This window comes from Melospiza melodia, chromosome 24 (assembly GCF_035770615.1).
Source record: "Melospiza melodia melodia isolate bMelMel2 chromosome 24, bMelMel2.pri, whole genome shotgun sequence".
Classification (NCBI taxonomy): Eukaryota; Metazoa; Chordata; class Aves; order Passeriformes; family Passerellidae; genus Melospiza; species Melospiza melodia.
Genome location: NC_086217.1, coordinates 12,073,649 through 12,092,328, shown reverse-complemented (window position 1 = coordinate 12,092,328; position 18,680 = coordinate 12,073,649). Strand labels below are relative to the sequence as shown.

At 54.3% G+C, this 18,680-nt stretch overlaps 1 protein-coding gene across 2 annotated transcripts in view; it reads left to right on the top strand.

Moving 5' to 3' along the window:
* The window catches only part of RPTOR (regulatory associated protein of MTOR complex 1), a 102,308-nt gene that overhangs the window by 49,705 nt on the left and 33,923 nt on the right, over nt 1-18,680 (top strand). The window contains exons 12-22 of one of the 2 annotated variants that reach the window (XM_063176017.1): nt 3,407-3,490; nt 4,397-4,507; nt 6,419-6,493; nt 6,923-6,988; nt 7,550-7,741; nt 9,182-9,322; nt 10,593-10,710; nt 11,006-11,146; nt 12,002-12,160; nt 17,696-17,814; nt 18,109-18,177. In XM_063176017.1, coding sequence (XP_063032087.1) covers nt 3,407-3,490; nt 4,397-4,507; nt 6,419-6,493; nt 6,923-6,988; nt 7,550-7,741; nt 9,182-9,322; nt 10,593-10,710; nt 11,006-11,146; nt 12,002-12,160; nt 17,696-17,814; nt 18,109-18,177 — 1,275 coding nt within the window. The remainder of the gene's footprint in view (nt 1-3,406; nt 3,491-4,396; nt 4,508-6,418; nt 6,494-6,922; nt 6,989-7,549; nt 7,742-9,181; nt 9,323-10,592; nt 10,711-11,005; nt 11,147-12,001; nt 12,161-17,695; nt 17,815-18,108; nt 18,178-18,680) is intronic. The other variant, XM_063176018.1, reaches the window with a different exon arrangement.

Genomic DNA, 18,680 nt, shown 5'->3' with positions numbered 1-18,680 from the left:
TACCAGGGGTGTCCCTGTCACTCCCTGCCCATGCCAGAGGGATCCCTGCCTCTCCCTGCCCATGCCAAGGGTGTTCCTGTCCATGCCAGGGGTGTCCCTGTCTCCTCCTGTCCATGCCAGGGGTGTCCCTGCCTGTCCCAAGGGTGTCCCTGTCACTCCCTGCCCATGCCAGGGGTGTCCCTGCCTCTCCATGTCTGGCTCTGCTGCCTCTCTGAGAGCAGCACATCTTCCTTGTCCCTCCTCTGGCACCTCCTCTGTGTCCCAGCTCTGTCAGGCAGAGACTTTTATCTTGCCATTCGCAGAAAGTGGAAGTTACTGCAGCATAAATCGTTTGGAAATGTCTTTTATCCCTCTGGTACAGCCTGGGGAGTGCTCCCTTTGCTGTGGGGCTGGAGCCTTGCTGCAGGAGCACCCAGCTCTGCTATGGGGCTGGAGCTCCCTTTGCTGTGGGGCTGGAGCCCTGCTGCAGGAGCACCCAGCTCTGCACAGCTGCAGGGTGGGGGACACTGCTCAGATGAGGCAGAGCTCTCGTGTTGGGAGGAGAGGAAATCCAGGGGAAGCAGAACTCAGTGTTTGAGGTGACGTTCCATGGCAGGGCCAGGATTGCAGCTGTCATCTGCAGCCTGCTCTGGGCTCCCCTCCCCTGCAGTTTGTGCTGACAGAAATAATACAGATCCCAGCCAGGCACCTGTGGGCAGCACAATTTAAAGCTTTTCTCTTAAAGGAATGTTCCTTGTCCAGGGATCTGGGAGGACAGTCCCCTTCCCTGTCAGCTGGGCCTGTGACTGACAGCACCATCCATCTCTGCAGGACCAGATTTTAATTTCCTGAGTCTCCCAAGCCTTGGGAGATGAGGTGGATAAGCAGATGTGTGGTTTGTCTCTGTCACTGCCATGGAGGCAGACAGGATTGTGCTCCAGCTCCAACTTTGCTGCTTTCCAAGGGATTGTTTGGCACCAGCAGGCTCTGCAGGAGCGTGACTGCAGTGGAACTGAGAGGTCACCTGGCAAAGGAACCTGTGTTCCTGCCTGGAGCAGTCTGAGCCGGGACAGTGTAATTGTTGTGATAATTATAGCACGTTAATTGTGCAGCGCAATGAGATGGGCTGGTAACAGGTCTGAGCATCCTGAGAACCCAAACCCAGCTGATCCAGGGCAGGAAGGGAGGGAGTTTCAGACCCCGGGGAGAGGGAGCAGCAGCAGCAGCACACACAGCCTGGCCAGCTTTGATCCCTGTGGGATTCACTCTGTGGCATCTCCTGTGCACAGACACTGCAGGCCTGACTCCATCCTGCCTCTGTGAGGAGCTGCCTGCTCAAACACAGCCTGTGCCATGGCCCTGAGGCCCTGTGTCCTGGCTGGTCCCTAATTTGGGTGTTGGGTGGAATTAACTCCCCATTTCTGCCTGGTGCTGCAGGGCTGGTGTGGGGGGTGGCACAGCAGCACCTCCAGCATCCACCAGGAGGAATAATGGAATGAAAGAGATGTCCCCCATGCTGCCCCCAGGCTCTGCAATGTCTCAGCCTGGGCTCAGGGTGTTGTGCAGAGCCACTGGGGAGCTGGGAATGGGAAATCCTGCGAGGCCAGGGCTTTGTTTGGGGTGACAGTGGCAAACCAGAGCCTTTCCCAGTGAGTCCCAGAGTGCTCTGGGGGGATGTGCTGAGAGGGCAGAGTGTGGAGCTGGGGTTCCCCCAGGCATCCTTTGCAGTCAGTTCCCTTTCCTGACAGAGTTTGGGTCCCTTAGTTTCTCTGCAGGCTGCAGGGTGCCAGCTGTGCCATGTCTGTGCCCCCTGCCAGCTCCTGCTGCTGCCCCAGCCCTGTCCCAGCCTCCCCTGCTCTCTGCTCCTGCTGCAATCCCCAGTGCTGCCCCTGTTACTGCTGGGCTGCCTGATGGGATAGGCTGGTGCCAGCCAGGGCAGGATGGCCAAAGTCCTCTCTCCTGTCACCTGTCCTGGGATCTGAGCTCTGATATTCAGTGAGCCCACAGCAGCAGTTATCACATCCCCCTGCTCCCTTCTGGACTTTTCCTGCACCACCTCAGTGCCCAGTACCAGTCACCCAGAGTGTGAGATGTGAGCCAAGCAATTTAGTTATTCTTCAGTATTAAACATGAAAAATAATCTCATTTCAATATGCAGCATGCAAACACACTGAGGAGGGGATGGAATTGGGGAGGTAAATCAAGGAGCCTCTTTCCCTGAGATCCATGCTGAAGGATGTTCCTCAATTTAAACTGAGGATTAAACGTTGCATTCCAATATCTTACATCTGTTAAGGAGATTAAGAACTGCAAGTCTATCTGTTAATATTTCACACCAGGGTAGGTATAAGCCAGCAAAGCACCACCTCATTAGCGTTGTCAGACTCCATTTTAATGAGATTTTTATTAACGACCAACATGACCTTTTGCTCCCTCTTAAGTCTGTGCTATTGATTTGCCAAGGAAAGCAAAGCCTCTCCCTGTGCTCCTGAGCCTGGGGAGCAGAGGGAGCCTGGGCTGAGCTGTCCCTTGGCTCCTGCTGCAGGAACCACCAGGGAAAGGCAGCTGGGACCCTCAGGGATTGCTGCACCAGGGACATTGCTGGGTGCCAGAGTGCCAGAGATCCTGCACAGGGGCATTGCAGGGTGCCAGGCTGTCAGAGACCCTGCACAGGGGCATTGCAGGGTGCCAGGCTGTCAGAGACCCTGCACAGGGGCATTGCAGGGTGCCAGAGATCCTGCACAGGGGCATTGCAGGGTGCCAGGCTGTCAGAGACCCTGCACAGGGGCATTGCAGGGTGCCAGGCTGTCAGAGATCCTGCACAGGGGCATTGCAGGGTGCCAGAGACCCTGCACAGGGGCATTGCAGGGTGCCAGGCTGTCAGAGGCCCAAGAGAAGTAAAGAGAGTGGTAAAGAGAGAGAAGGCAAGAATGTGGTAAAAAGGAGGAGAGGAAGAGTAAAGGAGTAAGAGAGAAGACGAAAGAGTAAAAGAGAGAATGAGGGGTTCCTGTTACAGTAAATCTTCTGTGCTGAATATTCTGATTCTCACTAACCAATCCAATACAAAATACAAATCCTATAGCATTTACACACAGCCTATAAGAATCATTACATTACGACACTGTGTTACATTTTAAACCCTAAAAACTCCTCTTTGGGCCCTTCTGCCAAGCTGTAGGGTCTGCTCTGACCCTTGGGCCTCTCTGCAAGCAGAGGGTGTTGTTCCATCAAAAGGGGATCACCTTCAGCTGGCCACACCATTGCTTTCCAGTTGTTCAGTAACTGAGGGATCTCAAAGCTTGCTTTCAGTTCAGTCTCACTCACAGTTTCATATTCCCAAAATCTTTTCCCATGCAATCATGTTGGTAGGGCTGTCCTGTTTGCTGTCCCCCCAGCAGTGACCCCTTGTCCCTTGCTGTCCCTGCAGGTGCTGCTGAGCCAGGTGCACCGGCTGCGAGCGCTGGATCTGCTGGGCAGGTTCCTGGACCTGGGGCCCTGGGCTGTCAGTCTGGTGCGTGGGGGCTGCCCGTGGGCTCCATCCCTCCCTCCCTGTGCCCTGCAGGGTGATGGGTGCCTGCTGCCTGAGGGCAGGGAGCTGGGCAGCACAGCACAGCCCTGACAGTGAGCTGGGAAAGGGAGAGGTGTCACAGTGTCACACGGGCTCGTCTTCATCACACCCTGCCCAGTGCAGCCAGGGGAGCTCCCAGGGAGCAGCTGAGTGGGAAATAACGTCAGGGACAAACCAGGAGGAAATATATAAAATAAATAGCCAACAAAAGCACATGCGTTTATTATGTGTTCTTTCGGCTTACTGGCTGCATCATTTTCTTCTCCTCCTTGATCTGTTTGGTGTCTGGGTTTTACAAGCTCTTGTGAGCAGGCAGCAGCTGCATTCTGCAGTTTGCAAAGTGGCAGCACAGTGTGGAGCATAAATAAGAATTAAACAGGAGCAGTTTAAAGCACTCTCGTAAATGGAGCTGTTTGATGATAAAAGTGATGAAGATGAAGCAGCAGCTGGTCCTGGAGCAGCTCAGTGATGGCACTTTGTAGTGCTGGGCTTTACCTCCTCCTGGAGAGACCTGGTAATTCCCAGAGGGAAGGCTGGGATTCCTGAACTCTGTGTTGAGTTGGGAGAGGCAGCAGGGCTGAGGGAGGTGAGGATGAGGAGCACGAAACAGCCCAGGTGTGAGGAGAGGAGGCTGGGCTGGGTTAACTCAGGGTCTCCATGGACCAAACGAGTCTGGAAGTACCTGCTGCCATTCAGGGTGAAAATAACAACAGACAAACACTGGGGATCCCCTCTTTTTGGGGAATTATTTCCTAGCAGGTTTCTCAGCTGTGTCTGTAACAATGCTGCACCCTGGGCCCTGCTGAGGGATTTGGGTTTTACTGACAGGGATTTGCTCTCTCCCTCCAGGCCCTCTCTGTTGGCATCTTCCCCTATGTGCTGAAGCTGCTGCAGAGCTCAGCCCGTGAGCTGAGGCCTCTCCTGGTGTTCATCTGGGCCAAGATCCTGGCAGTGGACAGTGTGAGTATTCCTGCCCCAGGCACAGCTCTGCTGCTGGGCTTGCACATGAACAGTGCAGCTGGTGAGTGACTGCAGGTGAATTTGTGGAGTGCTGTCTCTGACTCAGTGGTTTGGGGGTGCAATTAGTGGAGCACTGTACAATTGTTAGGAGAGGTGCTCACGTTCGTTCAGGCACAATTGGAAGTCCACGTAGAATGTCTGAACTGCTGTGGATGTTGGATCTCTCCTCTTTGGGGGTTATTTTTGTGTCTCTCCTGCACTTCAGTATGGAGCACAGCACTGAATTCGTGAAGGTTTTCCTGCTGTTGATCCAGCATTGTCAGGTTTAGTTTTATAACAATATTTTCATTAACATCCTAAGAGGATTTGGGAAAGCAAAGAAAATGAGAACTATTCATCTCAGAGCTCTTCTGGAAAGCTCATTCGTGGTGCCTCAGCCCCAGGTGTGTGCAGGGCTCAGGTGTGATTCCCATGTGCTGTCCTGCCCCTCACACCTTCCCTCCCATGCTCTGGCACTGCCTCACTTGTTAGTAGGCTGAGCTTTACAGCAAAACACACCAAAACACCACTCTGAACGGGTGGGTTTGGGTTTCTTTGTGCTGTTTCACTCCCCCATTCCAGCAGCACATGGTGGGAGTGGGAGGGAGCAGGAGGAGGTGCTGAGGATGCTGCTGGGGGGGCACAGGCAGCAGCTCCCTGCAAGCAGAATATGTGCTGTGAGCCTGGCTGGGTCAGGCTGTGCTCCCACTGCCACAGGAGCTGTTTATTCCCTCAGCAGGAGCAGGAGGAGGTGTCAGTGCTGCTGGGCTGCCCTGTGTTGCCAGCATGGAGGGGTTCAGGTGTGTTCCTGCTCCCTCCTGAGCCCCAGGGCAGCAGGGTGGCCTGGGCAGCTCCCTGTGCTGCTGTCCAGGGGGAAGGCACCCCCACCCCACTAATGCCTGCCCTTATTCTAATGGAGACAACAAGCCTGCTCATTCTCCCATTAGCACTGGGGGAATGCCTGACAGCCAAGCTCACTGCAGGCCACCTTCCCATCCAGCTCATCTCTGCACCCACAGCAGCCTTGTTCCCCACAGTGCCAGCAGTTTCACCCCTAACCTTACTAGTTCTCAGCTTACTAACTAGCCTCGAGGTAGCAGTAGTGATAATCCAAGCCCATGTTTTCGTACTCCTGCTGAGCCTCTGCCTGCCCAGGAGCTGTTTCTGTGTGAGGAGCACACGGTGCTGACCCTGGCAGGCTCTGAGAGCAGCCTGGGCTGAGCAGGGCTCGGGGAAGCCTCTCCTGTAGCTGCAGCCTGGCAGCAGTCCAGGCCCTCTGCTCCTGCCTCTGCCAAACCAGCAGCTTCCCTCTCCTCAGCACTAAAATATTCCCTTGCATCTCTGCCTTGCCACCCCCCTCCCCTTTCAGCAATCAGTTCCCTCCTTCCCCTTCTCCTCCTGATGAAAAATGCATGATCCTGTCCCGTGCCACGGGGAGCTGTGCCAAGTCAGGGTTTCCTCCTTTCCATTTTCACTTTCTGCACGTGGATCCTCTCAGAGTGACCCCAGAAGTGGAGCCTGAACTGGTGTGTCAGCCCAGCCATGAGTTCCCCCTGTGCCCCCAGGGGCTGCGCTGCCTCTGGTGGGACACACAAATTCCTGGGGAGGTTCAGCGTGCCCCAGACGTGGCTGCTCTGGCTCCTGCCCACACAGGGCTCCCATTTCCTGCTGTCTGTGGCACTCTGGCAGTGCCAGAGGCTTCCCTGCCCTGCCCCTTGTCTGGTGCAGCCCACAGGAAGGGCTTGAGCTTCATCTGGCTTCTCAAATGGAAACAAGGTGGGAGAAAAATGAGAAATGGAAGGTTTGTGGGTCATTGGAGGAAGGAATGTGTGTGTTGTGGTTCTCACTGTGCTTTCCTTGTCTCTCTTTCAGTCGTGCCAGGCTGACCTGGTGAAGGACAATGGGCACAAGTATTTCCTCTCAGTCCTGGCAGACCCCTACATGCCAGTAAGGACAAGTCACATTTATTCAGGCTCTTTGGCATTTCCTTGCCTGTTTTAGCTGGTGTTCTGCAGTTCTGGTGCCATGTGGGGCTGCCTCCCCTGCAGTGGCACCCAGAGCTGGGCTGTACAAACTGCTCTGGGCTTCTCAAAGCAGGGGGTTGCAGCTGGGGCTCCAGGTGCCTGCTGGAGCAGGGAACTGCCCCACAGCTCTGGCAATTCCCTCTGCAGCAGCTGGGTTCCCATAAGGGTGTTTGGGGTCTCCCCAGAGCTGGCTGGGAGCATGCTGGGGTGTAACAGGGCCTAGAAATGGGAAGGAAAGCTGGGATTTTCTCATTCTTTCCCATGGCACAACCTGCTCTGGGGCTGATGCCCTGTTGGAGGGTGGACTGTGGCTGTTCTGCCCCCAGCTCAGCTCACTCTGTGCTGTTTTCAGGCTGAGCACAGGACCATGACAGCGTTCATCCTGGCTGTGATTGTCAACAACTACAACACAGGGCAGGTGAGTCCCAGAGCCCTTCCCCTCATCATCCTCTGCCACCTCTCTGTGCCTCGTGCCTGGATTTGTGCAGCTGTCCTGGCTTGCACTAAACCTGAGCTTGGAAACAGAACTGGGACGTTGGTTTTTGTTATTTCTGTGTGGATGAAGAGAAGAATTGGCCTGGAGATGTGACAGGCATTCTGTACCCAGCACCTGGCAGTGGGGGACAAGGACAGGGTCCCTGCACAGCCACTGGCACAGGAAGGGTTCTGGTGCTGTCCTGATGGCTGGGAATGCTCTGTGCATTGAGCCATAAACCCCGGGGCTCTCACAGGTGCAAGGAACGTTTCCAAAGAGGAAAAACCAAGCTTTATGCATTGCAGAAAGCATTTTAATGCTCAGCTATCTAACCAGCTCTAGCTGCCTTTCCCTTCGTGCTGCTGGTGTCTGTAACAAAATCAGTCTGGAACCACTCAACGATTATTTTCTCTTGGCTTCCTGACTCCTTCAGAAACAGTCTCGTTGTGCGGGGACGGGGTGGGAAGCTGTCATCCCAAACAAAAGGCTCGGTTTGTGTTGCAGGAGGCGTGCCTGCAGGGGAACCTGATAGCGATCTGCCTGGAGCAGCTGAACGATCCCCACCCGCTCCTCAGGCAGTGGGTGGCCATTTGTCTGGGCAGGATCTGGCAGAACTTCGACTCAGCCAGGTGGTGTGGAGTGAGAGACAGCGCCCATGAGAAGCTCTACAGCCTCCTGTCGGACCCAATCCCAGAGGTAAAGCTCCAGCTCTCCTGTGAGCCCCACTGGAGCTGGCAGGGCTGGAGTTCTGCAGAGCAGGGCGCTCTGAGCTTTGGGTTTGTGTGTCTGGTTCAGAGAAGGAGCTTGCTGCTGTTTCTGCAAGGTGATGCAAATCAAACAAGCCCAAAAATCAAAATTTATCACCCTAGGAAAGGAGCTCCCAAGGAACTGTGGAGGGAGTTCACAGAGCCCCAAACCCCCGGGACCTGGGCACTGCAGTGCCATGGTGTTTGCTTCCTTGCATCAGAAGCTGTTAAAAATGTGGTCCCAGAACTCACTGGGAGTTTTGCAAAAATCCCTCTGGTCTTTTTGTCCAAGTAAGAAAACTATTCTCCCCTGCTCATTGTGGAAATGCATCTTTAATTGGCTGTGGTTTACCTCTGTGGCACTCCCAGGAGAGGAGGGATTGTGCAGGGCCTGGCAGTGACTGACAGAGCCCAGCACACCCAGCACACCCTGGGAGAAGGGAGCTGAGACAGACAGCTCTGGTAACGTGCAGGGATTGGGGATGAGATCCCCTCCACATCCAGCTCTGTCATCCTCCTCCTCTTCTTGTCCCTGGCCCCGTCCTCCCCACTTTCAGAGCACTGTTTCTGCACAGGTGAGGTGGCTTTCCAAAACTCTCCCTGATTTTTCTCCATTTTTCCATCATCTAAGCCCATAACTGAAGACTGTAGTCAGCACTCCTGTAAAAGATCCACATCCCAACAGGGGCTGTGTGTACCTAATTCCTGTTAATTAATATTCAAGGCAGCACCAAGTGGAAGAGCCACCCATGGGAAGGTCACTGAGTATTCTGGGAAGTTAACCATATCCTGCATCTGTGGATGCTTAAAACTGAGTTTGCTGAGGCTGCTGGGGCTGCTGCTCCCCAGGGCCTCCCCTGACCCAGCAGCTCAGGTGTGACGGTGTTCACAGGGGTCCCAGGACAAGGGAAGAGATGAGGATCTGACTCCATGTTTCAGAAGGCTTGATTTATTATTTTGTGTTATATATTATATTCAAACTATACTAAAAGAATAGCAGAAAGGATTTAATCAAGAAGGCTGGCTGAGAGTAGAAAAGGAATGAATAACAAAGGCTTGGGACTGACCGAGACAGTACGGACAGCTGACTGTTATTGGCCATTAATTAGAAACAACCACATGAGACCAATCACAGATGCATCTGTCGCATTCCACAGCAGCAGATAATCAATGTTTACATTTTGCTCCTGAGGCCTCTCAGCTTCTCACGAGAAGAAATCTTAAAGAAAAGATTTTTCATAAAACGTGTTTTATGAAACTCAGGTTTGCAGCCCTGACCCAGCAGCTCAGGTTTGAGCACAGACCCAGCAGCTCAGGTTTGCAGTGCTGCTGTGTGTGGGGATAACTGAGGCCCAGAGGGGACAGGCAGGGCTGTTCTTTGTGCCCCCAGGTTCGCTGTGCTGCAGTTTTTGCCCTGGGCACCTTCGTGGGGAACTCGGCAGAGCGCACGGACCACTCGACCACCATCGACCACAACGTGGCCATGATGCTGGCCCAGCTCATCAACGATGGCAGCCCCATGGTGCGCAAGGTGAGGGGATCCACAGCTCTCCTTCAGCTGGGAACTGTGCTGGGATTGTGCTCTGGGGCTGCCCCTGCTCCCTGAGGCACGGCCTGTGCAGGGAATGAGGGAGCTCTGGCCAGGGAAAAGCCTCCCTGCCTTGAAACCCCTCACAGTGGCTCTCCTGTGGTAGCAAACCCCCAGCCAGGTAATAATTATTGACTCCATCGTCCAGAAGGCATGAAAGACACTTTATTGTTAGCAATCTACGGTTCTTCTAGAAACAGTGGTGGAACTAAGACCTGGTTGGTCTCAAAGTGAAAATTTTTCACACACTATAGGTGGCTATCAATAACACACTCTAGAGAACCATATCTATAAACAGTGGTTGCAGAAAGAGAGATAATAATTGTTTGAATTCTTTTCCTCTAAGTTTCTCTCAGCTTTTAGCCAGCTTCCCAGGATTTTTCTGGGAAAGTCTGTGCCTGCTCTCTGTGGCCAGAGAGCTGCTGCCACCCTCCCCAGCTTTGGGAGAGCTACAGTTTCTGAGGCACCATCGTACATCAATAGTACATTAAATGGTTTTTGACATTCTGGATTGTTTTTGAGGGCTGTTCTGAAGTGTCCTAATGTTTGTGTTTACTTTAGTGGAACATCAACACCCTGGCAGTTGTCAGCAGCATTGCAAAGATTCATTTCTGTTGTCTCGTTCCAGCATTTAATCAGTTTAATTCAGGAGGGAGCTGCGTGTCACACGGAATGCTCTGGGAGATTCATAAATCTCTCCTTGAGAGATCAGTCCCTGAGCAGAGACAGCAGCCAAAGGCAGCTCTGTCTCCTGCCTGCTGTTCCCAGGGGCTGGGCAGGAGGGGCTGGGCAGTGCCATGGGGGCTCAGTGCCCCCAGCCCTGGCACAGCCCTGGCTCTGAGGGAGCCACACACACCCCGTGGGCTGGGCCAGGTCAGTGGCATTTTATCAGTCTGACAGACTGTCAGAATCAGCCACAAACCCCAGGGTGGTTTGGGCTGGAAGGGACCCTAAAGCTCCTCTCATGCCAAGCCCTGCTGTCCTGGGCAGGGACAGCTCCCCTAGGGCAGTTGCTCCAAAGGGAGGGAGCCAGGCAGGAAAGGCTGTGAGGAATCAGGTGTGAGACACAGCCCTCTGCCTTTCTGCAGCTCAGCCCTTGAACTGAGGGAGAATTTCCCCCCTGGATGGCCACCCAGTCACACTAGCGGTGTTGGTCAGTGTTTGCCCTCAGTGCCTTGTTTCTCATGAGATGTTTCTTGTGCTCTTTCCCCAGGAGCTGGTGGTGGCCCTGAGTCACCTGGTGGTTCAGTACGAGAGCAATTTCTGCACCGTGGCCTTGCAGTTCATAGAGGAGGAGAAGAATTACCCTCTCCCTTCTCCAGCTGCTCCAGGTGGGGCTGGGCTTTGGCTGGCCAGGAGATCCAGGGCCTGGAAATACTTGGGGATTATTTAAGGAGTTTGCCCAACACAGTGAGCTTCTTGTGGGTGGGGGTTTATTAAAGAGCCCTGTTGTGCCATGCTGGGGACAAGGAGGGGACACCTGGTGTCTGTTGAGCCCTGTGAGATGTTACACTGGGGAAATCCATCCTGCACTGAGTCCCCACCTCAGCCTTGGCTGCAGCTCACCAGGAGCCCCTGCCCATTCAGAGAGAGGCTGCTCAAGGCTGCCCTTGCCTTGCCTTGCAGAGGGCGGGAGCCTGACCCCGGTGCGGGACGGGCCCTGCACGCCGCGGCTGCGCTCCGTCAGCTCCTACGGCAACATCCGCGCCGTCACCAGCGCCAGGAGCCTCAACAAGAGCCTGCAGAACCTCAGCCTCACCGAGGAGAGTAAGGCAGCTCCCTGTGTCCCTGTGCCAGCCAGGGAATGTCCTGTGTCCCTGTGCCAGACAGGGCACCTCCCCTGTGCTCCCTGGGCCAGACAGGGAATGTCCTGTGTCCCTGTGCCAGCCAGGGCACCTCCCCTGTGCCCCCTGGGCCAGCCAGGGAACGTCCCATGTCCCTGTGCCAGCCAGGGAACCTCCCCTGTGCTCCCTGTGCACAGCCAGGGAATGTCCTATGTCCCTGTGCACAGCCAGGGCACCTTCCCTATGCCCCCTGTGCCAGCCAGGGAACGTCCCATGTCCCTGTGCACAGCCAGGGCACCTCCCCTGTGCCCCCTGTGCCAGCCAGGGAACCTCCCCTGTCCCAGCCAGGGCACTCCCCCTGCCCCCTGTGCCAGCCAGGGAACGTCCTATGCCCCAGTGCACAGCCAGGGAACCTCCCCTGTGCCCCCTGTGCCAGCCAGGGAACCTCCCCTGTGCCAGCCAGGGAACCTCCCATGCCCCCGTGCACAGCCCAGGCTGCAGCTGGCGCTTCATCCCGAATTGTCCAGCTCCCACAACCTGGATGAGGAGCTCCCTCATAATTAGTTGCAATTTTCTGGTCCTTAGCATTGATTTTCTGAGTGTTTGGGGACTGAAAATGTGCCTTCTGGCTTCCAGGCATAAGTGGATTTTTAACTCAATCTTTTGCCCGTTCTGTGTTTAATCCTTCAGTATGAAAAAGGGGAATTGTGGCTTTGCCCCCTGGGTGAGGGGTCTCCTTCCCTGAGCGTGGCAGGATTTAGGGAAGGGCTATTTTGTCTGGGTGAGAATGGTTCTCCTGCCAGTCCTGGTTCCAGCACCTGCTGTTGTGTCCTGGCAGCTGGGAGCTCCGTGGCCTTTTCCCCTGGGAACCTGAGCACGAGCAGCAGTGCCAGCAGCACGCTGGGCAGCCCTGAGAACGAGGAGTACATCCTGTCCTTCGAGACCATCGACAAGATGAGAAGAGTCAGCTCCTACTCGTCCCTCAACTCCCTCATCGGTGAGCAAAACCTCCCTGCCCTGCCCTGGGGCTCCAGGACATTCCCCTCCCTGCCCTGTGTGCCCGGGTCACCCAGCACAGGGGTGGCACTGGGAGCTGCTGGCTCCGGGTCTGAGCTGCTGTGAAATCCCGTTGGGAATTCAGGCACCAAAAATGTGGGGGCCACAACAGCTTGGCTTTGAAGCACCTGTAGCTTTTCAAACAGTCTGAGCCATTCTGGCACAGCACCACAGGCACCATGCAGAAGGACCTGGCTTTTGGAATGGCCTCCTTCCAGGGAAAGCAGCATGCACAGGGAAATGCTGGGGGAAGGCTCTGTGTTCCCTCTCTAATCACTAAATGGGCCCATATTTCACAAATCAGTGCAAAGAGAGTAACTCAGGGAGAAATCACCTTTGCCTTGACCAAAGAAACATTTTCCCTGCTCTGTTTTCTGGGAGAATTAATTGTGATTTGGCCCTCCCCGGCTGAAAGATTCAGGGATTGTAATTGCTGAGCCCCTGTGGCAGTTTAAAATCATGAGTTCATTAGGAACTTGATCAGTTAATTTGCTTTTGATTATCAGTAATGACATTGGATCTTCTGAAGCATGGCAGGGATGTTAGGAAATTTCTCTCCATCTTGAGCTAGGACTGGAGTTTTCCCATTTCCAGTGATGGCTGGTGTGTGTCTCACCAGAGCTGTGCAGCACAGCTGGAAAGGGCTCTGGAGGGGAGCTGGAGGTGGTGAGGGGAACTTTGGAAAGAGAGAGCAGCTCTCCAAGGCCTCCCTCATTCCTGATCCATCAAAGAGCTCAGGCCCAGCTGGAGCTTGGAGAAGTGTTTAAAATTCATGACTCTCACAGAATCCCATTACCTCCCCATTTGCCTGCTGCAAGCCAGGCTTTTCTCATTCCTTCTGAGGCATCACCATCCTCCAGCCCTGTCTCCTGCTCCCCCAGGAGAGGTGCCACCAGCCCCAGCCACCCCCTCAGCTCTGCAGCCCGGGCTGGCCCTGCTCCTTAATGTGCCTTGAGCTGCTGCAGGGGAGCAGACACCTGGGCCTGAGGGAGTGCTGTGCTCTGCTCTTGTCTTCTGAGAGAGAAAATGGGGCTCTGGCTCTGCAGAAATGCCTCTGCCAGGGAGTGCTGTGCTCTGCTCTTGTCTTCTGAGAGGGAAAATGGGGCTGTGGCTCTGCAGAAATGCCTCTGCCAGGGAGTGCTGTGCTCTGCTCTTGCCCTCTGAGAGGGAAAATGGGGCTGTGGCTCTGCAGAAATGCCTCTGCCAGGGAGTGCAGTGCTCTGCTCTTGTCTTCTGAGAGGGAAAATGGGGCTCTGGCTCTGCAGTAAGGCATCTGAGATGGCCAGAGCAATGGGAAAGGTATTTGGGGCACGTGGGGAGACTCCAAGTGGAGCAGAAATCTGGTGTGCAAAAGGGAAAGGAGAATTTTTCAGCCCCAGTTTGTGTTCTGTGCTCTGCATTCCTGTCCTAGGCTGATTCACTGATCACAGAATTCCAGGATGGTTTAGGTTATTCCAGAATGGTTTGGGTTGGGAGGGACCCCAAAGCCCACCCAGTGCCACCCCTGCCATGGCAGGGACACCTTCCACTGTGCCCCAAGCCCTGTCCAGGCTGGTCTTGGACCCTTCCAGGGATCCAGGGGCAACCACAACCTCCTCTGGCAGCTTTAGGAACCTGGCATGTGAGAGATTGTTCTGGATCAGCCTCTTCACTGGCACTGAGGCACCATACAATGGACTTCTTCCCAAAAACTTGAGGAGAACCTCTCCATTCCTCCTTGTCCCAATTTACAAGCAGTTCCTTGGCTAGCTGTGGGCCAAATGTGCCCGTTGTGGCTCCCCAAATGCCACCACACAGGCTCTGAGCCGAGCTCTGTGTTCTCTGGCAGCTGCTCCTTGGCCAGACAGGCCAGCACCAGGAGAGACATTTATTTCTGGCCCACTTTTCCAGCTGGCAAGAGGCAGTTTGTGGTTAGTCAACAAAGACATCATTTTGGAAGGGAAGCTGAGCCTTGCTGCTTTTCCATACAGCCACTCATTAATCTTGGTGTCCTGGAAATGTTCAGCTTTAAGATAGAAAAAGGGATGGAATTAAGATGGGGGTTTGCATACCTCGGGGCTGATTATTCATATCCAAACTGCTCCATGAAAGCCTTTGTCCCACAGAGAGCTTGGCTGGAAAGATTATCTTAAGGAGTGATCAAAGAAAGAGGAAAGTAAATCTGGGAGCCATGGAATGCTGGGGAATTGTTGTCGGCTCCAGCAGCAGAGGCTGGGGGTGGAGAGCTGTTTGCCACTTGCCAGGGCGTGCCTCAGAGACGGCGGAGGTGGCTGCAGCGAGGATGAGGAGGGCAGAGGGGGATGTGGACACTGAGGTGCAGGAAACAGAGAGAACTGGGGCAGGGGAGCCTCCTGCTCTGTGTTAATGAGGAGGAGCTGGTCAGCCAGCAGCGTGTGCAGCGGGAACAGGCACAGCAGCAAAACCCAGGCATTTGGGTGGGGTTTGAAAATGGGAACTGCTGCTCAGTTTGGGGCTGCTCAGAGGGGGCTGTGTCCCTGCTGCTGGTGCCTGCCCTGGGGAATTCCTTCTGCTGAGCTGCTCCTGGCTCCTGTGGAGCTGCTCCTGTCCCCTTCACCTGGGGTCCCTCCTGGCAGGAGGGGTTCATGGCACGCACACTGAGCACCTGTGGTTGGCACTGAGGAGAAGCAGCTCCCCACATCCTCAGGGCTGTTCAGCCTGGAATATTTCAGCTGCATTTCCCTGCACAGCATTACCTGTGTGCTGTGTGAGGGTTTCATTCTGCTCCCTGCCCAGGAGCTGAGCTGGGAGCAGGGAGCAGCCTTGGTCTGGCTTTGCTGCCCCATCTGTGGGGCTTCAAACCGCTGCAGAGATTTTTACAGGGGCTTGGAAAGAAGCTCTGTCCCAGGCTGGCAAAGCAAAGGGAATAAATAAAGACACAGTAAAGCGGTGGGGTTTGCAGGCACTGTGCTCTCCCTGGAGCTGCTGGAGCCCAGCCTGGCCTCAGGGCTCACAGGTGAGCTGGACCCCACGTGTGCAGGGAAAATCCAGCTCAGGGAAAGGCAGGCAGTTTATTTTTGCCATTCTTAGCAGAGAAGGATGGTTTTGTAAACACGAGTCCACCTGCAAGGTGCACTGAGCTGGCTGGGAGTCAGTGACTAATTACAGAGCTGTCTGCTTCCGTCAGTGCCAGCCCTGCTCAGCTCCTGGTTTGCATCTCGGGGACACTTTGGGCACTGGGGCCCTGGAGGTGAGATGGAGCTGCTGTTCCTCCTGCTGCTGCCTTTCCCAGGGACTGGAGCTCAGGATCTGGCAGGGAGCAGTGTCACAAGTGTCACTCCTGCTCTGGCAGTGGGCTGATGGCAGCAGGAAAGAGCAGCAGCCCTGAGCCCCGGGTGCCTTTGGAGAAATTCCCTGTGTTCTCCTCAAAGGCTGCCAGGTGAAGGGGGAATTGCACTGGCACAGTTCTGCTGAAAGTCTGCTTTTTCCCTGACACTCAGATGTATAAAAAGTGCCGCTGGGTTTCTTGCTCTGTGATCGAGGTGCTTACCAGGGCCCCTGGGAAATCAGCTGGGCGCCCCCCTCACTCTTCCCCCTCTCCCTTTGCTTTTACTCTCTTTTCAAGGGCTTTAAAGAATTGAAGGCATCCAGATTTCCCAGTGGCCCTTATGTAAGAGGCTGGAGTGTGGGAGGCAGAGCTCTGGGCACAGCTCTGGGCACACCTCAGACATTACCTGGCTGCTGCTTCACGAGCTGAGCCTTTCTTCCTCCCACACCTTGTAGCACTTTGCCTCTCTCCCTTCTTGTGCTTCATCCTTCCCCCTCCAGTTTTTCTTTGCTTGGTAATAGAAGCTTCCAGGATTTAACATTGTTATACATTTACAGCCTTTGCAATTTTACTGTATTATATAAATATTATACAATATTACATAAATATATGTTTATGGCCCTTACAATTTACAGCCTTATAACAATTTACATTGTTAGAGGTTTTACAGCCTTGCCAGTGCCTGAAGGGGCTCCAGGAGAGCCGGGGAGGGGATTTCTACAAGGGCCTGGAGTGCCAGGAAAAGGGGGAATGGTTTCCATGGCCAGAGGGAAGGGTTACATGGGGTATTGGGGAGAAATCCTTCCCACAGAGAAGCTGTGGGTGCCCCTGGATCCCTGGCAGTGCCCAAGGCTAGGCTGGAGTAACCTGGGATGGTGGAAGGTGTGGAACAGGCTTTGGGGTCCCCCCCAGCCCAAGCTCTGTAGGATTCTCTGGTTTGTCCCTGGGAAGGTTGGGATCAGCTGCAGGCTCTGCATGGTCACCCCCAGCACACAAACAGCACGGTCCAGGTGCTCCCTTGTGAGATTCCCAGGTGCAAATGTCAGCAGACATCACTTGGAGCATCCTTTGGGTGGGACAGAGCCCCTCTGCAGGGGCTGAGAGGGAGGAGCTGGGTCTGGGGGCTGCCTTGGCCCTTTGCAGTGGTCTGTCCCACTCTGGGCACCTGGGGCAGAGCAGGGTTCCCCCTTCAGCCCAAGGGCAGCCTGCAGCCCCCTGGAGCTCAGACCTGCTGTGCCCCAGCCTGCTGTGCTGCTGCAGGGACCAGGTGTGGCTGTGCCAGGTGAGGAGCTGCCTGGTGACCAAGGGGCCCTCTCCTCCCAACTTTATATTTAGATGCCTCCAGAAACACGAGAGGAAAAGCAGTAACAGCTTGATCTGTCATTTAGCACCGATTGTGACTCATCTGAAATCTCTATTTTAGCTCTTTTTTGTTGTTAGTGCAACCACTTTAACATTGTCCAAATGGCTGCACTCCCAGCCGGGGCGTTGCACGATCAGGCACCGGCAGGGTCGGAGGCAGAACAACAAATTCTCCCCCAAAAGCAGCAAAATAAAATGTTCACAGGAATTTGTCAGTTGTTGCAAGTGCTTATTAATTTGATTTGTACTTTGAATCTGTCAGTCCCTTCTGCCGAAATACCGAACAGCTGATGGGCTCATTAAATAACAAATTGGAGGAATTGATACAAATGTCAGTAGGAAAGACTGAGCTGGACTCGCTGCTTCCTGAGGGCTCCACTCCTAAAGCTTTGCTTTAAACACTTACTAAACTTGTAGAGTGTGCAAACCCCCGGAGAATTCAATAAAAATCTCACCACAGTATAGGGCAGTAACTGTGGGTTTACCCCATTCAGTATTTCAGACATTTTCCACTTGGCCTTTCCAGGTGATTTGCTTCAGGAGCCTGGAAAAGCAGGAGTTTGACTGGAGATGATTTAGGGAGTCTTTAATTTATTTTGCTTCCTCCCACTTTGATTTCACAAGCCCTTGCAGAGTTCACAGCCAGGCAAAAGGGAGGCAGAATGCCCATGTGGGATGTTTGTGAGCTCCTCTCTTGATGTTCCCCGAGATGCCATCAGGTTGTTCCGAGTTCTAATGAATTTTCTCACATCAGATCAAAGAACTGGAGCTGATGGATTGTCATGTGCTGCAGGGCTTTGGGGTTTGTTGTGGTTTTTGTTTTCCTAGGTGTGAGTTTCAACAGTGTTTATACCCAAATTTGGAGAGTGCTGCTTCACTTGGCTGCTGACCCCTATCCCGACGTGTCCGACCTGGCCATGAAGGTTCTCAACAGCATTGCCTACAAGGTGAGTGCCTGCCCTGCTCACCTGTGCCTGCCGGCTCTTTGGATGTGGATTTTCTCATGCTCAGGCAAGGCTTAGGCAGGCTGACCTGGATGGGTCTGTTGGAGGGCTCTGCCTTTTACAGAAGGAGCTTTTATTGCTTCACCCTGATAAACTCTGCTCTGAACTCTGATCAGGTAAAATGAACAAATGGGGGAGGGCCCGGGCTTGTTTTAGGGTATAAATGAGGTCTAGATCAGTCCCTGGGATAAACCTTAAGAATCCTTCATTAAATTATCCCTTTGCAAACTGATTTAGATAATGCAAGTGGGACTGGCCTGCAGACTGAAGCCACAACGGCTCTCCAACCCAGGTGAACTAGTACATGTGAGTCAGCATGCAGACCCCTGCCCCTCCTCACCCCAGCCCAGGCTGGGTGCCTAAACCTCCATCCTCATCCCATCTCATCCTGGGGGTGCCAAGATGTCCCTGGAGGTGCCACCCTGGGGCAGAGCTGCTCCCTGCCCGGGCCAGGCCGCCCCAGGACATCCTCTCACCCTGTGCCTCCCCTGGCTGGGCACAGAAAGCTCTGTAGGACCCTTTCTGGCCTCTCAAGCATCCAGACCATGAGCCATTGCAATGGGAGCTCTCTTACTGGGCCTTTCCAGGGAATGAGCCCAGATCCTCAGCCCAGGGCTGCAGTAAGAGATGCCAGCATTGTGCACTGCCATCCTAATGCCTCAGAGATCTCTGCTCGGAAACCACTTTATCTCTTGAGACAGTAGTTACTGACTTGGACTCTGGTTTGTTCGTGCCAGTGAGTGGTAAGGGCTGGGTTTGGGACAGGATTCTCTTGGCAGTGGGGGCAGCAAGCTCAGCCCTTCCCTGGA